This window comes from Neophocaena asiaeorientalis, unplaced genomic scaffold (assembly GCF_003031525.2).
Source record: "Neophocaena asiaeorientalis asiaeorientalis breed wild unplaced genomic scaffold, Neophocaena_asiaeorientalis_V1.1 scaffold110, whole genome shotgun sequence".
NCBI classification, from domain to species: Eukaryota; Metazoa; Chordata; class Mammalia; order Artiodactyla; family Phocoenidae; genus Neophocaena; species Neophocaena asiaeorientalis.
Window position 1 is genome coordinate 939,215 of NW_020175053.1, and position 26,207 is coordinate 965,421.

The 26,207-nt window shown below is 42.6% G+C and overlaps 1 protein-coding gene across 1 annotated transcript in view; it reads right to left on the reverse strand.

Annotated features, from left to right (window-relative positions):
• L3MBTL4 (L3MBTL histone methyl-lysine binding protein 4) overlaps positions 1–26,207 on the reverse strand; it is a 297,887-nt gene that overhangs the window by 92,136 nt on the left and 179,544 nt on the right. The window contains exon 15 of the mRNA XM_024763900.1: positions 11,145–11,318. Within this exon, the coding sequence (XP_024619668.1) occupies positions 11,145–11,318 (174 nt within the window). The remainder of the gene's footprint in view (positions 1–11,144; positions 11,319–26,207) is intronic.

The window sequence follows — 26,207 nt, forward strand, 5'->3', positions numbered from 1 at the left end:
TGCGGGGATGGGGGGTGGAGAAGGAGGCAGGGCTGGGGATGGTTCAGGCAGTAATGCGAGTGACGGGCAGTGATGGGCAGCGGCAGACGCAGCTTTACCGGCTAGCCTCCTGCCGTGCGGCCTGGTTCCTAACAGGCCTCAGATGGCTACTGGTCCCTGGCCCCGGGGGGTTGGGGCCCCCTGCTGTAAACTGTTCAGATTCCGTTACATCTCCTGAGTGAGGCAGATGCCTCCGAAGGACTCCCAGGTTCTTCGTTTCATTTAACCTCATTTCATTCTCACAAAAACTCTATAAGGTAGGTGCAGGAGGCTGTGAATCAAGAAATTGAGGCTCAGAAATATTAAACCACTTGCCCATCTTGGGGGCACAGTGAGTCAGTGGTGGAGCCAGAGTGCAAACTCAACGGACTCCAAATCCAGGCTTCCTTCTACCCTACAGATCATCTGGCAGGAACAGAGGGTTTCCTGAGTGTCTACAGACGGCCTGGGGCTGGAGATTGTAGACACAGGTAGGGGAGAGAAGGGGGAGGACAGTAGTGTTCCCGGGGGCTGGAGGGAGGGTGCGGCTCTGGGCAAGTTGGTCGGGAGGAGGCTGGGGATGCAGCTGGGTCTGTCCTGAAAGGATGGGGACGTGGGTGACCGATGGGGCCACGAAGGTCTAGGGAATGAGGGTGGGAGGAAAGCAGGAGTGGCACAGACCAAGCACGAGCAAAATGGAAGGGAGAGCATTTGGGGACACGAACAAGCCCGTCAGCTGATGGCGCTGAAGCATCTGCGCTGTGCGAGGGGAGGAAGGACCAGAGGTGGGGCTAAAGGAATTGGCTAGAGCGGAGCTGGGGAGGCCTGGCACGCTGCTCTCCAGCACTCGGGCTTTATCTTGATGGCAGTGAAAGAAGCCACCGCAGCCCTGGCCTTGGGAGAATCTACTGCACATGGTCAGAAACGTCTGGAGGTGATCAGGCCAGTCATGTGCTGAAGATTAATATTTCTTTGCATGTTAGCTGAAAAGGTAATACCACTAAAATCTCAGCTCTGACCATTTCACCAGTTCTTCTTAAAGCCCAGCCTCCAGCTTCTATGTAGTCATAATAGCTCCAGCATCTGAACAACCTTCAAAACCTTTTGTTAGTAGACTCGCTATTGCTGCAGCAAGTGTCAAGCTACCCATCTGTCTGTCTGTCTGTGATTCATTTTAGAGGAGTGCACGTGACTATCAGTGCTTGTGTTGGAGACAAGCCCCTGCCATCCCATTGCTTTTACTATCTTTACTATCCGTTGGTCTTTACTATCTGTTGTTTTTCCAAATGACTGGCCTTTTCCTTAGGATTTTGCTACTTCCTTGAAAATAGGAGCTGCACGTTCTCTGACCCTCCTTCTATGCTTCCACTACTTTTAATGAGGCAAATCAGTGGCTACTGCTTTGTGCTCAATAAATGCTAGGCCTGAACCAGATGCCTAACACGAAGGAGGTAATAGTAATCTTATATGTGTGTGTTGAAAAACACAGAGAGGTTAAGTAGCTTGCCCAAAGTCACACAGCAAGTAGCAGAGCAAGAATTTGAATTTAACTCAGGTTAGTCTACATGTAAATAAACACCTTCTAGAACACGAGTTGGAAAACTACAGTCCACAAGGCAAATCCTGCCATAGCCTGTTTTCATAAATGAAGTTTTATTAGAACACAGCTATGCTTATCGGTTTACTTACTGTGTACGGCTGCTTTCATGCTACAATGAACAACTGTAGCAGAGATCTTACAGCCGGCAGAGTCTAAAATACTATCTGGCCCTTTACAGAAAAGGTTTGCTGACTCCTGTTCTATAAGGAAAAGGTCCCTTGAGGCCAAAAATATACACACAATCTGTGATTGTTTCACATGGCTATTTTTCCCCAAAACTGCCCTAACAATTGTATTTAGGTATAACTTATAATGGGACTTGGAAAGAAAATATTGGGCTCCGACTGCTTTTTATTTTTAGACAAACCGTCCAAGTCCAGCCAACATTTCTTCGAGCTTTTCCTACCTGCAGGTGTCACATTCGGCCGAGGTGGCGTCTGTCACCAAGAGACATAATCTATCTGAGGATACAGTTGTGTCCACCGCCTACCTTCACACAGAGCAGACTGAGAGAAGGGCCGCAAGGAAGAGATGAAGAAACCACGATGGAGTCACAAAGAGGGGGTTTTCTGCTTTAAAGGTCCGGGAGGTTAGAGAACACCTTCAGGAGGACATGAGCTTGAACCAGGCCTCGAAGCAAGTTTTACTGAGTGAAGTGCAGAGAGGGACCCTGCCAAGGCACAGACACGTGGAGGGTGGGAGTGAGAAGAATCAGTGGTGGGGCTGGAGGGTGATGAGCTGGGGTGCAGGCTGCGGGCAGGTTACGAGTACCGCACACGCTTCCTATGTGCATCCACACCTATGTGCTCTCGTGTGTAAGGACGCAGGTAAATGTGAACTTATTTACAGTAAAGCAAATGGATCGAGGACCTGCAAGACTCCACCAACAGAAAGAAGAATTCATACGATATGTTTAGTTTGTCAATAAAAGGTAATTAAACTCTAAAGAAAACTGCACTACAAAGCATCAATAAACGATAAGCATACTTGTGAAAATGTTTACCGCAGCATTATATATAAGAGGAAAAATACTGGAAACAACCTAAATACCTGTCAATAGGGGAATGAGTTGAATAAGTTCGTCCACACTATGGAATATGATACAGTTATTAAAAACAGTGCATTGAATCCACCTGTGTTGATATGGCAAATTATTCATGACAGGTTGTCAAATAAATAAGACATATTTTTAAGCTAATATCTTTTATCGTCAGACTTTCTTTGAGCCAACAATTGATGTTTTCACATGGCTTTCCATAAGGAAGAAGGCAAATTTGTTTTTTCTTTGTGGGTAGACTTAGTTGCTTAGGTCTTTATAACTTTTCCATATAAAAATAAAAGTCCAAGACCAGAGTATTTTTCTTCTGGTCATAAATGCTGACTTATTTACAGGTGCCTTGTTCAGAACTCCACTGTGAACTTGGGATAAAATATGTGTGTATGTTATTAAAGCCTCAGCGCTGAATGTCTGGGTGCCTTAAAGGTTTGCTCCTGTGTTAAACTTTCAGGAACACAGCATCCTTCCTCCGTGTTCAACAGGGTTATATTATAAGCTGTCCAGAGTGATACAAGCTAACCTTCAAAGAAACATTAACAAAAAATGAATGTAATTTTAAAAAAAAGAGTGACAGCCATAAAAAGAAACGAAATTGAGTTATTTGTAGTGAGGTGGATGGACCTAGAATCTGTCATACAGAGTAAAGTAAGCCAGAAAGAGAAAAACAAATACCGTATGCTAACACATATATATGGAATCTAAAAAAAAATGTCTCTGAAGAACCTAGGGTCAGGACAGGAATAAAGACGCAGACGTAGAGAATGGACTTGAGGACATGGGGAGGGGGAAGGGTAAGCTGGGACGAAATAAGAGAGTGGCATGGACATATAGACACTACCAAATGTAAAACAGATAGCTAGTGGGAAGCAGCTGCATAGCACAGGGAGATCAGCTCGGTGCTTTGTGACCACCTAGAGGGGTGGGATTGAGAGGGTGGGAGGGGGACACAAGAGGGAAGGGATATGGGGATATATGTATGCAAACAGCTGATTCACTTTGTTATACAGCAGAAAATAACACAACATTGTACGGCAATTATACTCTAATAAAGATGTTAAAAAAAAAAAGAGTGAATGTGTATCTGCATATCTGTATGCATACGTAAACAGAAAAAGAGTAGAAAAGAACATGAAAATCTATTCACACAAGTAACCTTGGGATGCAGCATTAGAGTTAAGGAGTGGAGAGTGAAAAATTATTATTCTTAAAAACTTCTATATTACCTGAATTATTGCAGTGGGAATTTTATCATATTTTTATAAGACTATAAGTTATGCTGTTTGATAGGAAAACACCTGAGTATTAATAATGTTTCCAACTTTTATTTTTTCTTACTAATCTATATTTTCTAATTTTCCTATAATACACAAGCATTGCTTTAGTTATAAGAAAAAACTGACATTAAATGTCACAACTTTGCTATTTACAATAAATAGAAAATAATTACTTTAAAGCCAGGTGAAGTATGTGGATGAGAAAAAATGCCCGCTGTTGCTTAGGCAACAAAGTTTTGTTTTTCTGGGGATTGGGAACACCAATATTTCCTTGACGGAAGAAACCACGGACACTTTAGCACACACTGTTCTCAGCATTTAATTACTAAGGGCCTGAGCCAAGGCAGGATTCCAAAAATCCAGAGATCCACAATAAATCATAAAATGCCTCATGAAAATCAGCATAGAAGGACATTTTTAAAGATCTTTCTAAGGCATACATTGGTTATTTTATCACATTTTAGCAAGACTATAAATTTGTTTAGAAACACAAGACTACAATGAAGGTCCCAGAGGCACAGAGGCAAGTGGAATATAGGAGGCCAGGTCCTTTCATCGCATCACAGCTTCCGTCTACACCCCTGAGCTGATCTTGACAGGCTGGTTTTGGTTTCAATTTGCAAAACAGTCAACAGAACCCTTTAACTTGTCTTAATGGCCTGGATCTGCCTAGGGTCTCCAAGAATTTAAGGTGCGTAACTGCTGAGCCCAAGGTCCCCTTTCACTCCCTGTCAGTTACCACAGTCTGTGAGTCTCTCTTCCATTTGGTTTATCTTTGTTTTCCCTCCTCCGTCTCCTCTCCCTGAAAATACGCTCCCCGCGGGGAGGGGACCCCTGGGCCACAGCAGACGCTCCGCACGTACCTGCTGGATGAAGAAACATCAGTGCCATGAGTGAACTAGCTCAGTGCCTGGGCTGCGGGGACAAGCCGTCCTGCCTGAGTTCGGATCCTCATCCCGCCACTTACCAGCGTGGGTTTTTGTACCACTAAGTGAAAGCTTAATAAGAACAAGGATTTTAGGGCTTCCCTGGTGGCGCAGTGGTTGAGAGTCCGCCTGCCGGTGCAGGGGACGCGGGTTCGTGCCCCGGTCCAGGAAGATCCCACGTGCCGCGCAGCGGCTGGGCCTGTGAGCCGTGGCCGCTGAGCCTGCGCGTCCGGAGCCTGTGCTCTGCAAAGGGAGAGGCCGCGGCAGTGAGAGGCCCGCGTACCGCAAAAAAAAAAAGAAAAGAACAAGGATTTTAGTCTGTTTTCTTAACTGCTGTCTTACTGGAGTTTGGAACAGTGCCTTTCTAAGGGTTTGTTCAATGGATAAATGATGAATAAATGAACGGCTATGGTCCGGATCCTGAATTCAGGGAGGTACGTGCTGTTCAGGTATTTATAACGCCATAAACCGGCTCTGTTCTGACCTCACTCTGGGGGAGGAGGAGGGATGGGATGGTGAGCAGAGCAATGAGCCAGGGTGAGAGGGCTCGGGGCTGCCACTAGTGATAGTGTCAATAAAGGACTAAATGCTTGACTTTAACAGCCTTATTTCTCTGTTGTAGAAGTTGGATGAGATAACCTTCTGAGTCCTTTTCCAACTGTAAAGCTCCAGGATCGTCACACTTGGCTGGAGGTCCCTCAGAGTCCAGCTGGAAGTATGGAGTGGGAGGGGGCTGTCCAGACAGCCGGGGGCTTCCTGTCCAACCACAGTCCTCCACAGACCCCGAGGACCCTGGGTGTCCCGGTGTTTTGATCACTGCTCACTTGATTAAGGAGTTTACTTTAGTTCCGAGTAAATAAACAAAGGGCTAAATTTCTATGTTTGGTGCAAAGATGTGTGCTACAGACACAGCTAGAACCAGTCCAACTGCAAGACTTTAAGATCAACAAGTTTTATAAAAATGGAAGAAAGATATGGAATTATTATTTCAATAGTTTCTACTATGTTCCAGGCCCAGTCATACATCTCTATCTATCTGCATCAATACACCTCTGTTCAAAAACCTAAGCCTCGGATATTGTATTCATTTTACAGGTAAAGACATTGAGACTGTTATGGGAAAACAAATGTATGTTTGTACCTGAATCAGTCAGCTACGATTCACTAAGAACTATAATGCGAACAGTGGTGAAGGAAAAATGCAAGCATAATAAAAACTGCTTCTCGCTCCTTAGCAGCCTCTAATCTTTTTGAGAAAATAAGGCACATGTGCAGAACAAGTATCAAAAAGGCTCAAGGAGACACAAAGCGTGGAGCAGACCCAAAGCACAAGGAAGGGGCCTCGCTCTCATCCGATCCACACTCCAGGGCCCAGCAGAGTCCTGGCACCGCACGGGTGCTCAACATCTATTTGATTTGTCAAGTACCGGCTAAGCGTCAGGCATTGAACTAGACGTGAAAAATACACAGATGTGTAAAACACCGTCTCTAAGGTCAAGAAGCTCACACGGGCTGAACTGCTGTGGAAAGTTTCAAGACAGAGATGAGTCTTGGAGAAGAGAACATGCAGCAGGAGTAGAGGAGGCAGGAAGAATGGGAACAAAGGCACCCGCGCAGGAGGAAGAACACGACTGCGGATGGTGACAGGGTGTGAGCGGGAGCCCAGAGGCTTGGCCTCTGAAAGCAGAGAATTTACATGGGAAGGGGCAAGATCAAAGGCTGACGGACTCAAGGAAACCTCTTTAAGGACTTGGAAGGTTCATACACGAAACAACCGGCTAACACTGGTTAAATTCTGAGAACGGACCTCAGAGAAGGTAATCTGAGTCGTGCAAACAAGCTAGTTGGCTCATAGCTGAGCAGTTTATTACGAGGATCATTAAGGGACTATACTCCACTGCCTGCCATTCTCTGCGATTACCATAATCTTTCCCAGCCATTTTTATTGTCAATATAGGCCTTTGGGAAGTACGTAAAATTTATAATATGGCAGGCATTAGGAAAAACAAAGTGAGCTATATTAGGCATTTTCTTAGGTTTTCTTAATAGCCGTGATTGAATATGACAGCTCCTTTAACTAACGGTCCTGCCGACTGTGTAAATCAGAGGCAGAAGTTGTTATTAAAGAATACCCAGGTGGATGGGGAAGGGGACTGGAAAAAATGTCCTACACAGGCCCGGGGAAGCCAGCTAACATAATACAGGGCGTGGGGGGGCAGCTGCATTTCCAGTAGTTTTCTTATGATGAAACTGTCTAATGAGTATGATTTTATTCCCCCGTCACAGATCGAAGCCTTTAGAACCTATTACAAAGAAACGTGTTCAGGTGGAAGTCTTGCAGTATATAGTATACATAAGAATAAATAGTTTGGGGCACACATGGTGGAGATTCTTCCCCTTCAGTAGTGCTGTGTTCACAAAATAAGAAATAAATGCCTCACAAGATGACCCTGAGAATCCTGGAGAGCAGTAGAAAGTCTAAACATAAACCCAGCCAGGCATTTTCAGAGCCTCCAACTGCCATCCTTTTGCCAGCCTGATGCCACTGAAAACAGGTACAGGATTTAGGGTCAGGTAGCTCTGGACTCAGACCCCACCTCTTCTACTAATTATCTGTGTGGTCCTGCACACTTTGCCGAACCTCTCTGAACCTTCGGGTGCCTACGTTATAAGACCAGAGTCAGGATACTTTCCACACACCGAGTTGTTGTGAGGATGAGATAAAATTCACAAGACCGTGTATGTTCAGCACAACGCTTTGTAGCACAAGCTAATAAGCGTATGACATCAGTATCAGTATTACTGCTGATAAATCTCTCGTTGCCATTGTCAGTTTACTGAACTAAGAATATGCTGGATTTAACCAGAAGACCTGTGTCCTGGATTAGCTACTAGTAAGAACCTCTACTTCTTCGTCAATAAGTGACAATACTATACACACAACATACATATAGTTGTATATATGTATATACAACATATACAATATAATGACAATAACGTCTGTTTTGCCTAAGTCACAAGATTACGGGAAACTTTAAAGGTAATGTATCTGAAAACTATAAACTGTCAAACAAATTAAGGTATCCACCCTAGAGTACGTTCCCAGATGAAAGATGCTCAAGTGTTAAGGTCATTTGCCTCCGTTTAATGCACCATGAATATAGTACTAATCACTCTACTAGCACCAAAAGAGGGAATATATTTACAGCATAACAGTTTTTTGTTTGTTTGTTTGTTTGTTTTGCGGTATGCGGGCCTCCTCACTGTTGTGGTCCCTCCCGTTGCGGAGCAGAGGCTCCGGACGCACAGGCTCAGCGGCCATGGCTCATGGGCCCAGCCGCTCCGCAGCACGTGGGATCTTCCCGGACCGGGGCACGAACCCGTGTCCCCTGCATCGGCAGGCGGACTCTCAACCACTGCGCCACCAGGGAAGCCCACAGCATAACAGTTTTTCAGTAATGGCGACCTAATGTGAATCTGACTCTTTAAACTTATATTAACATGCAATCGTACTACCATGAAGATGAATCCTATAAACATTTAGTAGTATATAATGCACTCGAATTCATAACTTGACCCTCTACTAAGAAAATGTGAACATAAATAGACGATTTCCACTACTAAATCACGGAGACTTAAAATTTACTAATAATAACTCCCTCTCCAAAGATTAACATGAGAACAAACATACTTTTTAAAACTAAACACAAAACTGGGATGCAGTTAAGGAAAATACAAAATTCCCTGAACTTTTGGGCAGCACCTAATTGATTTTGTAAGAAGGTCAAGAGATAATTTTATATTTTGCACTGGAATTGCAAGAAGCCTGGAGATGCTAAGGTGACAGCGTTGCTTGTATAAGAAGTTAGAGCAGGCCTGTCCAGGGCTCGGTGACCATGGATGCACTGGACGCCAGAGGAAATTAAAACCCTGATTTTCACTAATTTCACCCCCTTGTCTATCCTTGGACACGCGCCAACCACAAATTATTTTTCCTCAGCACGTAGAAGAGGAGAGATGGGATTTAAACATTCTCCTCCACCTGTACACGGTATCTTGTGATTTTAAGAGCAAAGGTTTGGGTTAGAGGAGAGGCAGCCTCAGGAGATTACCACAAGTAAACTGTGAGAAGAGTTGAAATAAATTTTAGCTGCTCATCATTAGCCTACATATTCCTGTCGATTTCCTTGTTCTCTTTTTTTCCTTGAGCTGGAATTCGGCACGGTGAACAGGAGGTCATGGGGAAGGAAGCAGGTCAAAGTGAGTACTACTGCCAAGACCACTTGACCCGAACGTCGTTTTGTTGTGACGACTGGTTTAAAAAAAAAGAGGATGGGGATTGGAGTGCAAGAATGGCTTTGGTCTTGGGATGTGAAAGAAAAAGAAGGCTTAACAATTCGAGATGTGGACCGTGAGACTCCCCCTCTTCCGCGCAGCCGCTCACACAGCTCTGTGCATTCATGAAACAGGATCTGACAGAACAGGATCATGTGTAATTGTTTTGCTTGGTTATCAACTAACATTCTCTGCTTTTTCTATCTGTAGTAATTATGCTTATTTGACACATTTCAGTGCAAAAACCCCTCAAAACGGTAAAGCACACAACAATGTATTGAAAGGTGAGTTAGGGACGGGGGAGCCATACACCTGTGCTGAAGAGAAAGGCCGGGCTCACCTCCGAGAGAACACGACAGAGTCATTGTTTTTTAAAACAGTTCAAAGAGCTGTTTATTCTCTCTGACTTTTGACATTAAGGATGAATGTCTAAAATGTTTACAAGAGAGGCTGAGTTTTTATTTGGGGGGAAGAAAGATAACAGAACAAAAAGAGTAACAGCAAATGGATGCACTGGTCTCTGGAATAAACAAGTGCTGTTCCCTGGAAAACAGTTTTAAAAAAAAAAAGAAAAAACTCCCTCAACTAGGAAATGGAAAAGCTGTTCGAGCTCTCAGCCACTTGAAGTTGTAAATGGTGTGGGTGTGAAAAGCAGTAAAGAAAAACTAGACCCCGTACAGTTCCGGCAAGAGGAGTGGCTGTACAGCAAAGGAGAAAACGCAAGATAACATGCGGCAGAGAGGCTGCGCGGTACCCGGAGGAAGAGGATGGGGCGTGAGCTGCGGAGGGTGACGGGCGGCCCCGTGCATAGCGACCACGATCAAAATCAGCTGCTTAACAAAGATGCAACGTTGCCTAGATGCTCTATGAAAAGAACAAAATGCACAGTCCAGGATGTAAACTCCACGTGAAAAGTATGTCCTAGGAGCCAAACTCTCCCAGTGAACAGACCTTGGCAGTAAAGGGGCATCCACGCTGGGACTGAAGGGTGAAAGGGCAGAAAGGGGTTCCTGGAAAGTCTGCCCTCACATAGAGGTGCGCACATTCCTCTCCCACGTGCTGAACGGGAAGGGCAGGGCTGGGCGAGGGCTGTGGGGGGCCAGGAGTGGGTGATGGTGGTCCAGAGAACCAGCAGCCCCTCCCACAGCAGCTCCTCGAAAGCTCAACCTTGAATGCCAGCGCCTTCTGCCTGCAGCGGGGCCTGAAAAACACCCACTTCTCACCTCTGCCGAGCCTTTCATGGCTCCATCTCTGTCTGGTCTCCAGTTGTTTACTTGTAATTAGATTCTCCTGTGTTTATAATTCCCAGCACGGAGGATGAAACTTTTATCTTAAAATGTTATTTATTTACTCATTTAGGTTAAAAAAGAGCAAATAAGGTTGCATCTGTAGCTTCTAAGAAAATGATTATAAGTAAATAAAAATTGAGAACTGATCCTTAAAGTCGTAAGTTTACATTTAGGAACAAAAGGATGATGTGCCATCGATAAATCAAAACAGGAACTATTCAGAGTAAGGAAATCGTATCTGAGGGACTTTTGGATGAAAGATGACAAGTACCAGGTGAGCGAGGGGATCCTGATGGGACCAAGAGGATGTGAACACTGGGCCACGTGCCCAGAGAGATGCCACCTGTGAGATGACTCCAGAGATACAGGGAGTCTTACAGAATTTACACGTGAGATTTGCTTTCTGTTGCCTACATATAATATCTACACTTAGAGGTAAATTCAAATTTTTGAGGATGAAGTAAGAAAAAATATTTTTAAAATAAATGTCAAGGCTTAGATGAATTCTATGAGCCAGTGAACACAATAATATATAGAATAAAGAAAGATTTTGAAGAAACACAAGAAACTATTATTACCCACAAGTTTGTTCTTTTCTGTTCTACATGCTTTACTCTCTGGTTCACATTTTCAGAAGTTCCTTACCTGGACTGGCTCTTCACCTTTTCATGTTTTCCATTGAAGTTCAAACTACAGAGGTTTTTCGGTTTTGAATGTGCAGAGTCTGAGTCCACATTTGCCTGTGTTTGTTCTCGCAGACGATCGTGAAGCGTTGCCTCCTTTTTCAAGTTCATGTCCGAATACGGGCAGCCAAAGGCACTGGTTTGTATAAAAATGAGAGCACAGGCGTCAGTTTAGGGTGATACATCAGGGCTGTACTGTCATTGGAACAGACGTACATCCACTATTGAAAAGCTGAATAGAGACATTCTCCTTTCACTGAACACACTCAGGTTAAGTTTCTTTTCATGTTGTCCTTTGCGAAGATCTCAGGTGCCAGACCATAGACACCGGTCAGCAGACATTACAGGTACAGTCATCAGCAATACGGTTTTCACAATCTAAAAAACTTAAAAATCTAAGGGACTTCCCTGGTGGTCCAGTGGTTAAGACTCTGCACTTCCAACGCAGAGGGCTTGGGTTCCCTGGTCGGGGAACTAAGATCCCATATGCCATGAGGCAAAAAAAAAAAACTTAAAAATCTAAGAATAACCTAAAGGTGTACATCCAATGGAGCAGCGAAAATGTCATGTAAACACCTAACTCAGTTTGTATCCTCCAATATTCAAGCCCTAATTTGACTACCTGTATCACAAAATACTATGGGGTAACTAAACATCTTTACCAGTAATCAGAGAATATCACGCTTTTACTTCTTATCATTCATGTACCCAGAAATACTGTATCTGGAGGACTGCTTCATCCTCCTGAAACCAGCTAGGAAGTGTTGTGTTTGAACGTGAAGGGCCAGTTGTGGGTGAAAGAGGAGAGACCACAGTCAAGGCTGAATCCTGACTCCAGGATGTGTTAGGAGGCTGACAGCAGGCTCAGGGCAGAGGCTCTGGCCCCTGCCACAGGTGATCGGTTGTCTCTGGTAGATTTCTGTGCCCACGTTCCTGTCCCCAGAGGCCCCCAATCTCTGTGCTGCCGGGAACGAGGCAGATGCTGTCAGGGGCCAACCAGGCAAGACGGTTCCCCGCCCACAACCCTGAGGGAGCTGGTCCACCGAGCTCCAGTTCCCCTCCAGTGAAATGGGAAAAGCAGATCCAGCTCCTACGGGCTGTTGTGACCACGAGGAATCACACGCGCGTGCACACACACACACTCTAGTGGTAGCTGCTCTCATTATGACAGTGCTGTCATCCTTTACATTTGGGGAGCACAGACTCAGATGCATCAGTATCTTGACAGTTGGCTCTTTTTTTAGGAACTCACTTGCTGCTTACTATAAATTTGCTGGTATACGGTGCATAATAAATCCTTTCTGATATGTGAAAGTTTGCTTTTGCTATTTTAAAGTCATGATAAAATCAGGGAGCAATGCAGTTTTCCTCTGTTTTACAGTAGATTTGAGTTTTCCAGGGAGCACTTATACACAGTCTAACCTCAGAGGACTTTTAGTACCAACCTGTATCTAGAACGGGCCTTCTGGACTTTGGGATGGGGCGGTTCTGATAACACCAGCCTTGCCCAATATGCCAGGGTGGACCTGTACTTCGCCAGACAGGGGGACCCCTGTGGATGCATGTTCTGTAGTTAATATTAATTGGCACTACTTCTTAGTTTATTCCGTTACTGATTCAACAACCCACTAACTGAGCATGTGCTACATGCTAAGCACTTTGGAGAATATAAATCTAGTGAAGAAGTTGGGATATATACCAATAAATACAATTTATAATAAGAACAAAAGCTACCCCTATTGAGTGTTTACATGGACCCATTGCAATACAAGGTGTTTTACATATATTATCTCTAATATTTAGTACTAAATACCCAAAGATGGTATTGACATATTTTTTTCTAGGTTAGAAAACAGGCTCACACAGGATAAGCAATTTCCCAAAGTTACCTGGCACCTTCTTGGGAAACCCCAAAATAAATCACTTACTTATTAGCATCAATCACGTGGGCAGAAGTGGGAAAACATTTTTAGCACCATCAAAGGAAAGGAATGTAATTTTTGTGCAAAGTGTAGCCAAGGCAAGCATTCACAGGGAAAGCAGTACAGGGTTTGCCACGGTTAATGTCCAGGGGAAAATAAGTCAGCCCATGCTGGGTCCTGGGTGAGAAGTGCAGAGGTGATAAAGCAGTTTCCAGCAGTACCAACTGGTTTAGGCTGCAGCATATGAGATTTAAGGGAGATTTTTAGAAAGAACTTTCCGCAGATGAAAATTGAAAGGCATTAGGCTAACCTGAGGGAGATGGGGAAATGTTTATTTTAAGCACAGCTGAGTTTTCATGAAGACACCATTACTCAGAAGCTTTGCTATCCATCTAATACATACTCCCAATTTGAGATTTTTTAATGATCATGACGGTCATGAATTTTCTAAATGCCATGTAATTACCCCACGTGACTAGTACCGCATGACACTCATGCTGTCTCTTCCTCAGGCTTATCTATCCAGGATTGTAGAAGCTACCATGCATCCTCTTGTTCAGTACTTGCTTACGTTGAGAGAAATTTTGTCTCCCTTAATCTTCATTCATTAATCAATCTTTTTACTCATTTAAACATTCTTTTATTTCCTAATCCCATTCTAGCTCTTCTTTGTCTCTCAGGTACTCAGGCATGCAAAACTAAATGCAATGCCTCGGAGCATCAGGAGAATGGAATATTTCTCGACTGTGGGAGGCGACGCATATGAGAAAGTATCTCAGGATTATACAGATCAGAAAAAAAGCATGAAGTTCAAAAGAATATACTGGGTTGGCTAAAAAGTTCGTTTCAGTTTTTCCGTAACATCCAAAACGAACTTTTTGGCCCACCCCATATTAAATGACAAAAGAATACTTTGCAGAAGATGCTGGTGGAGAACCTGAAAGAAGATAATGATGGGAGACAAAGGGAAGGTACGAAAGGAACAGGGTGAGGGGGCTTTTGGTTGCACTGTCTGCACCATTTTCAACCTGGGCTCTGCTGTGAACAAGCTTCTGGATTGCAACACTGTGCTTACTTGTGTTCAGTGCAGAGAAATATTTACGTTAAAGAGATGACATCCCAAACGTCAGCCTGCCCTCCTGCACATGTAGACCCTTACTCGTGCGCGCGTGTGTGTGTGTGCATGTTTGGAAGAACATACATGACTGCATAAATCTGTACACATAGGAAAAATCTGATTGAAGTGGTTGTCCTAGGTGTGATACAGCTACTTAACGCTTACTTTTGATTTAGCCAAATACTGGGGAAAAGGTTCTGAAGACACAGTCTTTTTAGAAAACTGCTGACATAAGCTGAAATTTCTGTGACTTAAGGCTATGTTGGTCAAGGTAAAATGATAGCTTCTGACGGATAGGTAAGTGGCATATTCAAATTTAAGCTCATAACGGACCAAGATAAGGAGGCATGAAAACCGCAGGCCAGGAGGGAAGGCCTGAGAGGGCGTCCTGGGGGAGGCGGGGTTCTTCTTATGCAGCAGACCAGCTCCCCATCCCTCCTTAATTCAACATGTGTTTGCTGTCGGCAGGAAAAGAAGGAAGAGAGAGCAGGAACTATATAGTTTTTAAAAGTCAGAGACAGTAGGATATTGGGAATTTTATACAGTTCAACCAAATAATTTATAAAATATGTCAGGCCCAAGTTCATCAGCAAGACAGATGAATAGAGGGTGAACGCTAAATAAGCAAAAAACTGCTAGGCAGCTGCAGACAAACTTTAAGAGAGATTTCTGGAGAGAGCTAAAAACTGAGATCCTAGTAGCCCTCTTGATAAATAGAAGGAAACATAAAAATGGCTGCCATTAAAAATACTAGTTTTGCTTTTCAGAATATTGAAGTAGAATTTTTAACATCTGAGGAGAAAGAGAAAAATAAGGACGCAGCAGCGTCCTTGGGGGCTCCCCTGCTGGTTGTAATGGGGCAGGGGGCGGGGAGGGGGCGCTGGAGTGGCTGGCACTGAATCACGGCAGGTGGTGTCACGCCCGGGAGGGTCCTCAGCCTCTCAATTCTCCTTCCTTCCACAGCAGGGGCACCTGATTCCACAGGTCGGTGCAGTTTCCTTGTATTCTCAGGACCGGTCCTGATCCGAGGGACAGAGGCCCTACGTTCCTACTTGGTACTTGCCAGGCCATCTCCCATTAGGAGGCCCTGTACCTCCTAATTCCAACCTAGGCAGCCAGGCCCCCCGCTTCCCCGATACCAGCTGGCCAGTAGCCTATGTGCTTCTCCCCCTGAATTATTCTCTCCCACTGTGCTTTACCCACTGGCTGGGATCCCACCTTCATTTTGGATTCTTCCCGTGCAGCTCCAATTCCAAGAGTCTAGATAGCACCTGCTGATTTCCAAACCCCTTAGACTCCAGGTTCTGCACATCCAACCGTATGATCATCTTGTATCTACAATGTTTTCATCTTCTCATACCCAAGCAGCAAGTGTGGTTCCTGCTTGTCTCTGACTACCCTGTTTTGCTGAAAATAATGGGCCATGATCTGTCAAATCCTGGGAGATGGACAGTCTGGACCATGAGGTTATAACTAAGCTGTCACCACACACCTAATTGGTAGCTTCCCAACCCCTGTGCAGCTACACCCTCAGGGTGGCCGGAGGGGCCTCAGGCACCAGAGTCCTTCCAGCCAGAGCAGCCTCCTCCAGACTCTGAATTCCCAAGCACTGATTAGCATTTTCTCTCTGTGACATGACGTTATAAGGGTAGGGAGGAGTTACAAATTTAAGCAAAATGGCAAAGATGAAAGAGCCCCTTGGGTGCTGTACTTCAAAACATAAATAAAAACACAGAGGTCAGCAATATTTCAGGAAGAGTGTCAGGTCACTGACAACATTTTTGCTGATCCAGAAAAGTGAAGTCATCCCAAAAAGGCAAGTAGCTCCCAGGAGGAGCCCTGATCTAGGAATATGACCTCATGTAGCCCAGGAATTAGGGATGTAGTTAAACTGTAAAGAGTTCTCTAATGCAACTAAGCCACCCCTCCAGGAAGCCCACTGCCTTTTGTATTTTAATCTCAATTATTTTATTATCCAGTTATATTCTTTTCTTTCTAAGACCTAAATAAGACAACATATCTGAGCTGGGAGGTTACATGCTAAAGTCTCTTCGCTTAGGTTCAAAACGTAAGAACTTACTTGTTGGAGTGAGTGGGGGCCTCGTATTGGGAAGCGCTCCCGGAAGAGACTGTCTGAGGGGTTGGCCTCCCACAGCAAAGGCGGCAGGAAAGTCCTGGATGCTGCCCCTGCCAGAGGGTAAGGGGCTGAGACTCTCAGAGAAGGGGGTCAGCCAGGAAACGGGAGGGAGCAAGATAAATGCTGCCTGCCTTGCAGCCTGGCCTTGGGCTCTGATGACACCAAGATCCCCAGCCCGCTGGCAGGTCCTACATCCTACCTGTCGCGTTAAGAGCAGCACCCATCTCCCACCCACTATCTTCCCTGGTGAACAGAAGACCATTTGTCCTCACTGCCAGTTAACTTTAATATGTGGGTAGCTTAAACTTACATAGTATGTTAAATGAATATCTTTTATTTTTAAGAAAATATTGATTTCTTGGCCAATGGTATTGAAAGGCACGATAAACACTGAAATGCAGGTTACTGGAATTATAGAATATCTGTAATACTTTCTATGGAAACTTTTAAAAGCTAACATAGGACTTAAACTGTTACCGATTTTACTTCTATGAGGATTGTGAGCAAGTATAAATGAGATATATATACATACAGAGAGAGAGAGAGAGAGAGAGAGAGAGACCAGGGATATAGACCAGGAAGGTTCCAAGAATACGTTACAGTATCTACTGAGGATATAATGCAATTTCTATTACATTGTTCTCAAATACAGAGATGAGCAAAACCCAAGTGGTATATGTAAGATTCTAAGGTCTGAGTCAATTCTCTTCAAATTCCTGAGGCTTTAAAATGTGTTTGCCTGACCCCCTGCCAACCCCCCAAAAAAAGAAAAAAGTGAGTTTACCCAAGATATATTAAAGTGAGTTTGCCCAAGATATATTACAGGTAAACTTTCTAACTTTTGTCCATAAAATAGCTGATATTGTCACTTAATTGTCATTAAAAATACTAGAAAATTTAATGCACACAGTAAGAAAAATGTATGAACATTAAGAACAAAAGTTTCATAAGTAGAGTTAAAAGAAGTCTACATCTATATAACTCAGACTTCAAAGAGTTGGATGAAACAAATTTGACTCTAAAAATACTTTTCTGATTGACTTATACACACTACTATATATAAAATAGATAACTAATAAGGACCTACTATATAGCACAGGGAACTCTACTCAATACTCTGTAATGACTTATATGGGAAAAGAATCTAAAAAAATAAAAAAAAAATACAAAAAATTACTTTTCTCTGGGGTAATTCAGCCTGTAAAATCATCCTACCTATTATAAACTTGCTAACATGGCCAATTAGGAAGTTAGAAGAGAATTACTACTCAAGTTAAGCATTGAAAAGCACAGATATAAGAACTAGAAAACTGTATTAAAGCTACTAGTACCAGAGGCTTGTTTTTCATTTCCTCATCTATAAAATGGTGACAGTACAGGGATTTTTGTGAAAACTAAATGAGACAATCTAGGCAAGGTCCTTGTATAGTGACTGGCACAAATTAAATGCTCATGAGTTTTTAATTTTTTTTTTTTTTTTTTTTTTTAACCAGGGAAGCCCCGAGTTTTTAATTTTAAAAAAGTCATTCTGATACAAAATATAATACTAATGATCCCTTTTATTTGTGGTTATTATATTTTTCATTCTAAAATTTCCATTTATTTCTTGCTCTCCTTCTGTTAATATTTGATTTATAAATTCAGGTTCTCTAATGGTGACTCCATATATATTTATAATTGTTATATCTTCTTGATAAATTGACTTTATCATTACATGATGACCCTTGTCTCTCACAACAGTTTTGGACTGAAAGTCTATTTTATCTGACATAAGTACAACACCTCTGCTCTCTTTTGATAACCATTTCCATGGAATATCTTCTTCCATCCCTCCACTTTCAGCCTATGTGTGTCCTTAACGCTGAAGTGAGTCTCTTGTAGGCAGCATATATTTGGAACCTGTTTTATTATCTATTCAGTCACTCTGTGTACTTTGATTGGATAATTTAATCCATTTACATTTAAAGTAATTATTGATAGGGAAGGATTTATTAATGCCTTGTTAATTGTTTTCTGAAGGTTTTATATTTTCTTTGTTCCTTTCTTCCTCTCTAGTTGTCTTCCTTTGCAATTTGACGATTTCTTTCTTCCCCCCTGTGGTACGCTTTTTGTATCTACTACAGGTTTTTTCTTTGTGATTACCATGAGGCTTACATAAAATATCTTAAAGTTATAGCAGCCTATTTTAAGCAGATAACAACTTAACTTCCATTGCATATAAAAACTATACTTTTACTTCTCCTCTCACTTTTCATGTTACTGATGTCACAGTCTGCATCTTTTTAGATTGTGTATCCATAACAAGTTTCTGTAGCTATATTTACTGTTAACATCAGTGTGAACTGAATAAACCTGGGCTACCTTGGGCCTAAGCAGCACATCAGTTTCTAAAGAAATAAGTCATAAAACTGTTCAAGCATACAACTTAAAAAAAAAAAAAGACTGAATATCTCAATCATCACAGGACCTGCTCTCAATTTCTCATCCTCCTACCTTAATCAATGTCCCCCAGGTCAGCCCACGTGGGCTCCTCTCTTTCCCGTCTCCCTATTTAGCTATCCCAGATTGAATCTTTCCTCCTAGGAGCTGCCTCTGTCCTTACAGAAAAAAACACCTGCCCCGTTTTGCTTCCTGGCATCTCTACTCATCATCCAGATGAAACAACAAAGGCCCAACTGCAGAGGTGGAGAACCAGCCCCCTCCTGGAGAGGACTTGGCCCCCATCACAACCTAGCCTACTGGGATCCTGATATGGTATTTGGAATATTCACAGATTTTAAACTGATCAAGACTAGAGTACATCCCAAGGTTATGAACCCTGTTGGTGTGTACAGAAATAGATAAAAATTAAATGCAATCTACACTTATTTTTGTTTCATTAGAGATATGAGCTTAGTCATTTCATTAATGTTAGTTCTAATACCAAAACGTCAGACCCGACATATGACATTTACTAGGTATGCATTAGGAGATACCCTTTGATTGTGTGCAAAAATGTCATCTGAACTGTTCTGTTGTAGTTAATATTTTCAGTAAACTACACAGGGAAGGAAAAATGCATCAAGAGTGAATGTTAAAGTGTGTGTGTCTGTCTCTTTCCTCTAAAGTACTTTAGTGTATTGTTACTAGAGACTTCCAAGGTATAAACTATTCTCAAGGAATATGATCGTATACTAAATCGCACACTCATGGCCTTTAAAATTGTATGCTGTAACCAGCTTAACGTACTAAGTAATTTGTATAATCTATACATGGAGAAGATCTGATAGAATCTACAGTTTAAAATTTCTAACAGAATATTATCAACGTAGTTAACATTAAGCAGTAAATTAAATAGTAAAGTGATGAATATGCTACATTATTAATCCAATCAAAACAATTTCAAGTGATAAGTGTATGTTTCCATTATTACAATGAGTGTTTCTGTTACTATCAGTTGTTTTTACCCTTTTAATTTTAATATTTTGGTTAAGTGGTATGAACATGTCAGTATTATTTTTTTATAGCTTAAACTGTCAAATGCATTTTAAATTGGAATATTCTGGTTTGAAATACATTTAATTTCTGCAAAGGTCTTGAAAGTGTTTTTTCTCTTTTTATAAATACGCATTGTTTTAAAACAAAATTTCTCTTAGAAGTGAAAGTCTTTCTCAGGACAGTTGTCTGAGGAGCATCTGGAGAACAGCTCAACTCAAAAATGCTCCAAGCATAATTTTTAAAAATTATCCATAAGTTAAAGGTATATATTTTGGCTGTGGATCATAATGAAATAATCCTATCTTTTGGATGGCTTTAAATTCAATTTAAGTGAAATTGTAAAAGTTATTTGGGTATCGTGAAAGTATGTTTACATGTGTGTATATTTACATATACCCACATGCATCTAACCCTCATGTTAAATGCTAATACTGACTCAGTGTCAACAGGGCATTCACATGTTGTCTTGAGATGTTCTCAAGTCACAACTCCGTCAACTTGACAAACCTATGAGCTAAGTTTACGAGTGTAGTCTGTGTGATGGAAAAGAAAAACCAAAGTAGCCCACGTCAGAGAACAAAGCATCCTTCGACCTAAGTCCTCCAAACTCTAACAGATACAAGAGGATTTACCAGAGTCCTGCTGCCCCTCCCTCCCCTGTAAGCGATGCATTAAGGAGTCTTTTGGAGAATTACAGAGCATACATTCTGGATCACTATTTTAAGAGGTGACCTTTTATCATTCCACAGTCTGCAAATAAAACCTCTTCTATAGGTTCAAATACATATAGGCAGGCTCCATATTGAAGATATTGTCAATTCTCTTCCCCCTAAATTACTTAACACACCAAAGGCAAACGTCTACTGTAATTTAATGTGTGTACAGCAATATCATCCAATCAGAAATAAGAACAAACATTAGGAATCTCACTAAATCTTGAAGGGAGCTGTTTAAAAACGTGTGTTTTTTTATTTAAATAAACAACATTGAGATATTAAAGACTGGGGGCATCCATGTAACCGTGGATAAAGACGAACACTTATTTCTTTCAAGAAAATATGATTCAATACTACTTTTTCTGCCATAAGCTATTCTGAAATACTGTTTGAGTAATTTGTTTCAACCTGGACCAGGGCTCGAACTTGTGTCTCCTGCATTGGCAGGTGGATTCTTAACCACTGCGCCACCAGGGAAGTCCCTAGACTTTTCTTTGAATATATTAAGAATCAGCATGTAGAATATTTTACATAAGATGACCAGACTAATCTAAACTAGATAAATTTTTTATTTCTACTAAATTTAGGCAGTAAAATTATTTTAAAATTTAAAGAGAGAATGCCATCAAAACACAACTAGATTAGTCTAATATTCATTATAATATCTAAAATAGACTATAGTTCTACAGTTTTTACTCTGTGCTATACCCTGATTTAAGCCCTCTTTTATGTTAACTCTTTCAAGTCTCACAATATACCGCAAAATAGGTACTATTATTATCTGCATTTTATAGATGAAGAAACGGAGGCACAGAGAGGTGAAATAAGTCATGCAAGGCCACAGAGCTAGGAAGTTGTAGAGATGGGGTTGAAACCCAGGCAGCCTCATGCCAGATCTAGGCTTTGAAATACTATGCCAAACCGCCTCTGGGATTAGACTTTTCTTTTCTTTCTTTAGTGCTGTGTTGGGTCTTTGTTGCTGCACGCAGGCTTTCTCTAGTTGTGGTGAGCAGGGGTTAGTCTTCGTTGAGGTGGGCGGGCTTCTCATTGCAGTGGCTTCTCTTGTTGCGGAGCACGGGCTCTAAGTGTGCTGGCTCAGTAGTTGTGGCTCGTGGGGTCTAGAGTGCAGGCTCAGTAGTTGTGGTGCATGAGCTTAGCTCCTCCACGGCATGTGGGATCTTCCTGGACCAGGGCTCGAACCTGTGTCTCCTGCATTGGCAGGTGGATTCTTAACCACTGCGCCACCAGGGAAGTCCCCAGACTTTTCTTTGAATATATTAAACACAAATAAAAATGATCGAATACCTGACATCACCTTGTACGTGGTGGGTGCTTTGCCAAATGGATATTGATGATGTTAATAAACTTATATAACATCTTTGGCACTGTTGATTATACAAAAAAAAAAAAAGTAGGGAAATTAGAACACTTTGAGAGAATTTAAGCAAAAGTTTTTTTTTTTTCAATTTCATTCCAAAATTTACTGAGTTTCTGCAAGAATAGAACATGTGGTAAGAAAGGAATTCTTTAGAAACAAAGACATGTTCTCTGCATGGAATAAAATGTAACGTGAAGAACTGGCCATCTGGATAATTTTTTAGTGGGACAAGCTGTAATTTATAAAATCATGAGAAAGGAGAAGAAAATAGAGAAGAGACAGGCTTGATTTTCTGCCAGAAAAAGATTTTGAATTCCATCCTAGCATGTTTTTAAATGAGAATTTAAATATTCATACCCACATACACACAAACATTCCATCTACACAGCCAAATAAAACATTCCACCTAACCCGGCTACACAAGAGTCCAAGCAGCCCCCTGTGTGAGTGGAGGCCGGGAGTATGAGGCAGAGCTGCGGCCGCTTCATTCCATCCATGAACACTGACCGGACGCCACTGCGTGCACAGCTCTGTACTAGCCGTTACGGAACCCAGAGTACTGTAAAGCGCCTACCCCAAGGGACTTTGACCTGAGGGTCAAAAACAAATGAATTAAAAATCTAAAATGCAAAAGCAGTGGATCTTATATTGTGGTTTATTGTTATTATGTACAGTACATGTTTATACTGATATAACCATAACAATAGGAACATATACTTCTTAAACACTTAATATGTATCCAGGCATGATAAGAGCATATCACGTTATATGCATTATTTCATCAAATAGATAAAATCTGGGGAGGGAACGTTTTCATAAAATTGTTTTTGCTCTTGCTGCTGTTGTTTATTAATTTGGGACCGAGGAGGGCACAGGGGCAGGTTCTTGAAATAGGACTGGCCTCCATCAGTCCCAAGCGTGGAGACAGAGATGCATGATCCCGGGAGGAGACCAACTGGGCTGGGAAGCAGAGCTGTGGAGACACTTCCTCACCCTATGGGGGCCCCAAGAGTTTCAACTGCCTGGAGATGCGGGAGGTTCTTGAACTGGGAAAGAAAGGTCAAAGGTCGGGAAGGTTATCCTGGCAGCTCTGGCCAAGAGAGGGCCAGCCTCAGGGATGGGGGGTGAGGCGGACGGGATGTGGACAGCAAGCAGGAAGAGCTGGTTCTGACTCATACTGTAGAAAAATAGCCAGTGGGGCTCAGAGACTTATTTAATCTGGGAGTCAAACACTGAAACATAAACGTCTTGAGTGTGATGGTACAGGTGGGGCTAAGATAATGTCCTCTGTTGCTAACATTTTAAACCGCAGGACTGAGGGATCCTTCTGGACTCCTTCTGCAGGTGAGCAGGGACAGACAGCCTCTCAGAGTGAGAGGGCCAACACACAACGGGACTTCGGGGGTCTTCTGCTTTGAGCTGGAGGCCTTGGCCCTCCCGCGTTGTCCCCGCGGAGCCAGGCACCGCAGGAGCAGTCCAAGTGGTCCGTAGCCTCCAGCTGCAGCAGGCTGGGGACAGATTTCCTAACAGCCTTACGGTGGTGTGAGCATGTGTGACTTCCTGCTGAAGAGCACCCTTCACACAAGAGAGACACGGCTGGTGAGGATGGGGTGGGGGGAGGAGGGGAGGGGTCCAGGCAGGAGGTGGGGCTCAGGCCTGGCCCTGAGGGTAGACAGTATTTGAAAAGGCCCCAAAAATGTGCTATTGTCTTTAATTTTAATTACCATCTTTTAAAAACTTGCTCTACAAACATACATAGTTTCAATAGAAATGTTCCAGTTGTACGTGTCTGTTGGCAAATCTGTCTAGATAAGCTGGCATTTTAAGCTCTATATATGCATTAGTTTTGCAATCTAAGAAAGCTGAAACTAGGTCCAGTTTGCAATAGCATAGATTATTCAGGCCCATAAACTGCTCTCAGTGTGATTCTGTAGAACCGGATCTCAGAGCTAGAGGCACTGACTGGCAGCCCATCCTGAGAACCGAGTGAAGCAGAGTCAGTCTCAGGGCAGGTGGGCTGTTCCCAGACTCGGACGCGGAGCAGGGCTGTGCTGATCGCTTCCCTTCCCTCCCCGGAGCTTTCTGGGGAGGCACCTCCACTCCTAGCCTCCTCCTGTGCTTGTTTATTGAAGCTTCCAAGGGACTGTGAGTCTGTGCAGATGCATGTTTTTGGGGAGAGCTGAAGGCAGAGATGTTCCGGAGGAAGGAAACTAGTGCAGGTAACTCAGGGTTTCTTTTGAGTCTAAAATATGAACCCTGCTCAGTGGTATCATACATTGGCTTCTCCCTGATAAAGACTCGCTTTCTTTTTCGACCAGTTGTGGGCCACTTTTTAAAGCAGCACTTGACAGGAAAGATGAAAGGATGAAATTAACCCATGACTTTACCCTGGAGGTGGTTGTTCTTTGGAAGTTTCTTTGAAACTTCAGGTTCTAAATGTTCGCTTTGTTGGATTTTTAAAAATTGTTTAAATCTCTAGACTCATTAAGTTTTACTTTTGACAGTGTGTCAGACTTCAATTGCTACTCCATGCTTTCTATCCACATGCAAAGTTTACTTATCTATTTAGACCATGAAAATTACTAGGAATTTTACTACCTTAGGACCTGAACAAGGTTTGCCTTGTCCTTATTTTAGATTGTAAACTATATACTGAAGTTTATGTTCTTAGAAAAATTATTGTATATAATTTACAAATGATAAACTTTCTAGTACAGAATGTTAGTAGATGTTTTCCCATTGCAAACCATCAATAGTTTTCTCTATTTCCTTCTGGTTATATTGTTTATACCATGTCTGTGGACGTGACTGATGCAAGTGTGTCCATGCACGGTAGAGGGATGCGGTCACTGTCACCAGCACTGTCACGGAGCTCGCATTTCGCTGTCTGGGATGACTCGCCTCCTGCCAGCCTCACTCTCTGAGATGTGCTCTCTCCCCTGCAGGTCCTTTCTGAGGGATTAATAAATAGTATTCCAGAGCCTGCTTGGAGTCGAAATCCTTTTTGAGAATCTGCTGAACATCGTAGATTCCCTAGCTGACAGACGCACATGTGCAGATACAAACAAGTGTGGCCCATACTTTCACTGACTTCACAGCCCCCAGAGGCTGCCGTGCGTCCAGAAAATGCCTGGACCAGGCCCTGTCTCAACAGAGGGTCGCCAACAGATTCGGTTGTCCTGACCTTCTCACTTTCTTTAGAAATGGCAGAGGTTTTCATTACTTTTTCATACTTTCCTGTGGTCTCTTTCTAATATTTTCTTTTTCGACTGAAGCAAAGAGAAGAAAAGCAGAGGGCCACCGTGCCTTCTTGGTATCCCACGGGCGCCACTGCTAACAGAATCTATATCCAGAACCAGTGTGCAAACTCAGTGTGATGGAGGGGCGACCCTCTTAGGCGTTGGGCTGCAGAGCCAAGATGTGTCCTAAGGTGAATTTTTACTTTAAGTGCAAAGAGATGATTTGAAGGTGGTGAAGTATGACAGCTCAGTATTCACTAAGTCCTTTGCAGGCTGGGCGTATCTCTGTTTCCAGAGGGAAAACTCTAATCCCATTTATGCCCGAGACCCCTATGGTTTCAAACTTTAACCTTCGGGAGATAGAGCAAATAAATGTTATCTCTGATATGTCACATCAGCACATTTACGAGTCAGTTTCTACACACATACACAAGTGCTTGACCACGTCTTCAGAAGTATCTCGGTGGAGTGTGTCACCGTCCAGAGCCTATAAGGAACGTTCACGGGCCGTGTGCACACCCCTTGGTTGCACGAAAGCCTTTCCCTGCCCACGTGCTCTGTCTGTTGATAGCTTTGTTCTACGTTGATACCGAGTAACTCTATCTCCGCACTGCAGAGGGTGCGCATAGTTTGAAATCTCTACTCCATATAGATTTGAGTCAAACTAAGAAAAACAATTTTTTTTTTCTGAATCTTGAGCAGTACTTAAAACACAAAAAGAATGTAAGTTATATTTAAAATATGGCAGGTATATGCTCTTATTATCTGGAAACTTAAGGAAGACTATAGTGCCTAGGATGTCATAGATACATTTATAGAAAAAATTGGTTTTTGGAGAGGATGTCTCTTCTCAAAGGAATTCATATTTAAATTAATGAGAAGTAATCTTTAAGATGCATGATTGATAAAATACCTCCTTTTTGAATCTTAGTACATTTAGAAGTAACTGAGTTACATAGCGAATTAGGGGGAGAAATTGCCCTACAATGTCTGGAGATGCTCATGGTAAATGACGAATTTTTCCCTTAGTGTTAATGAA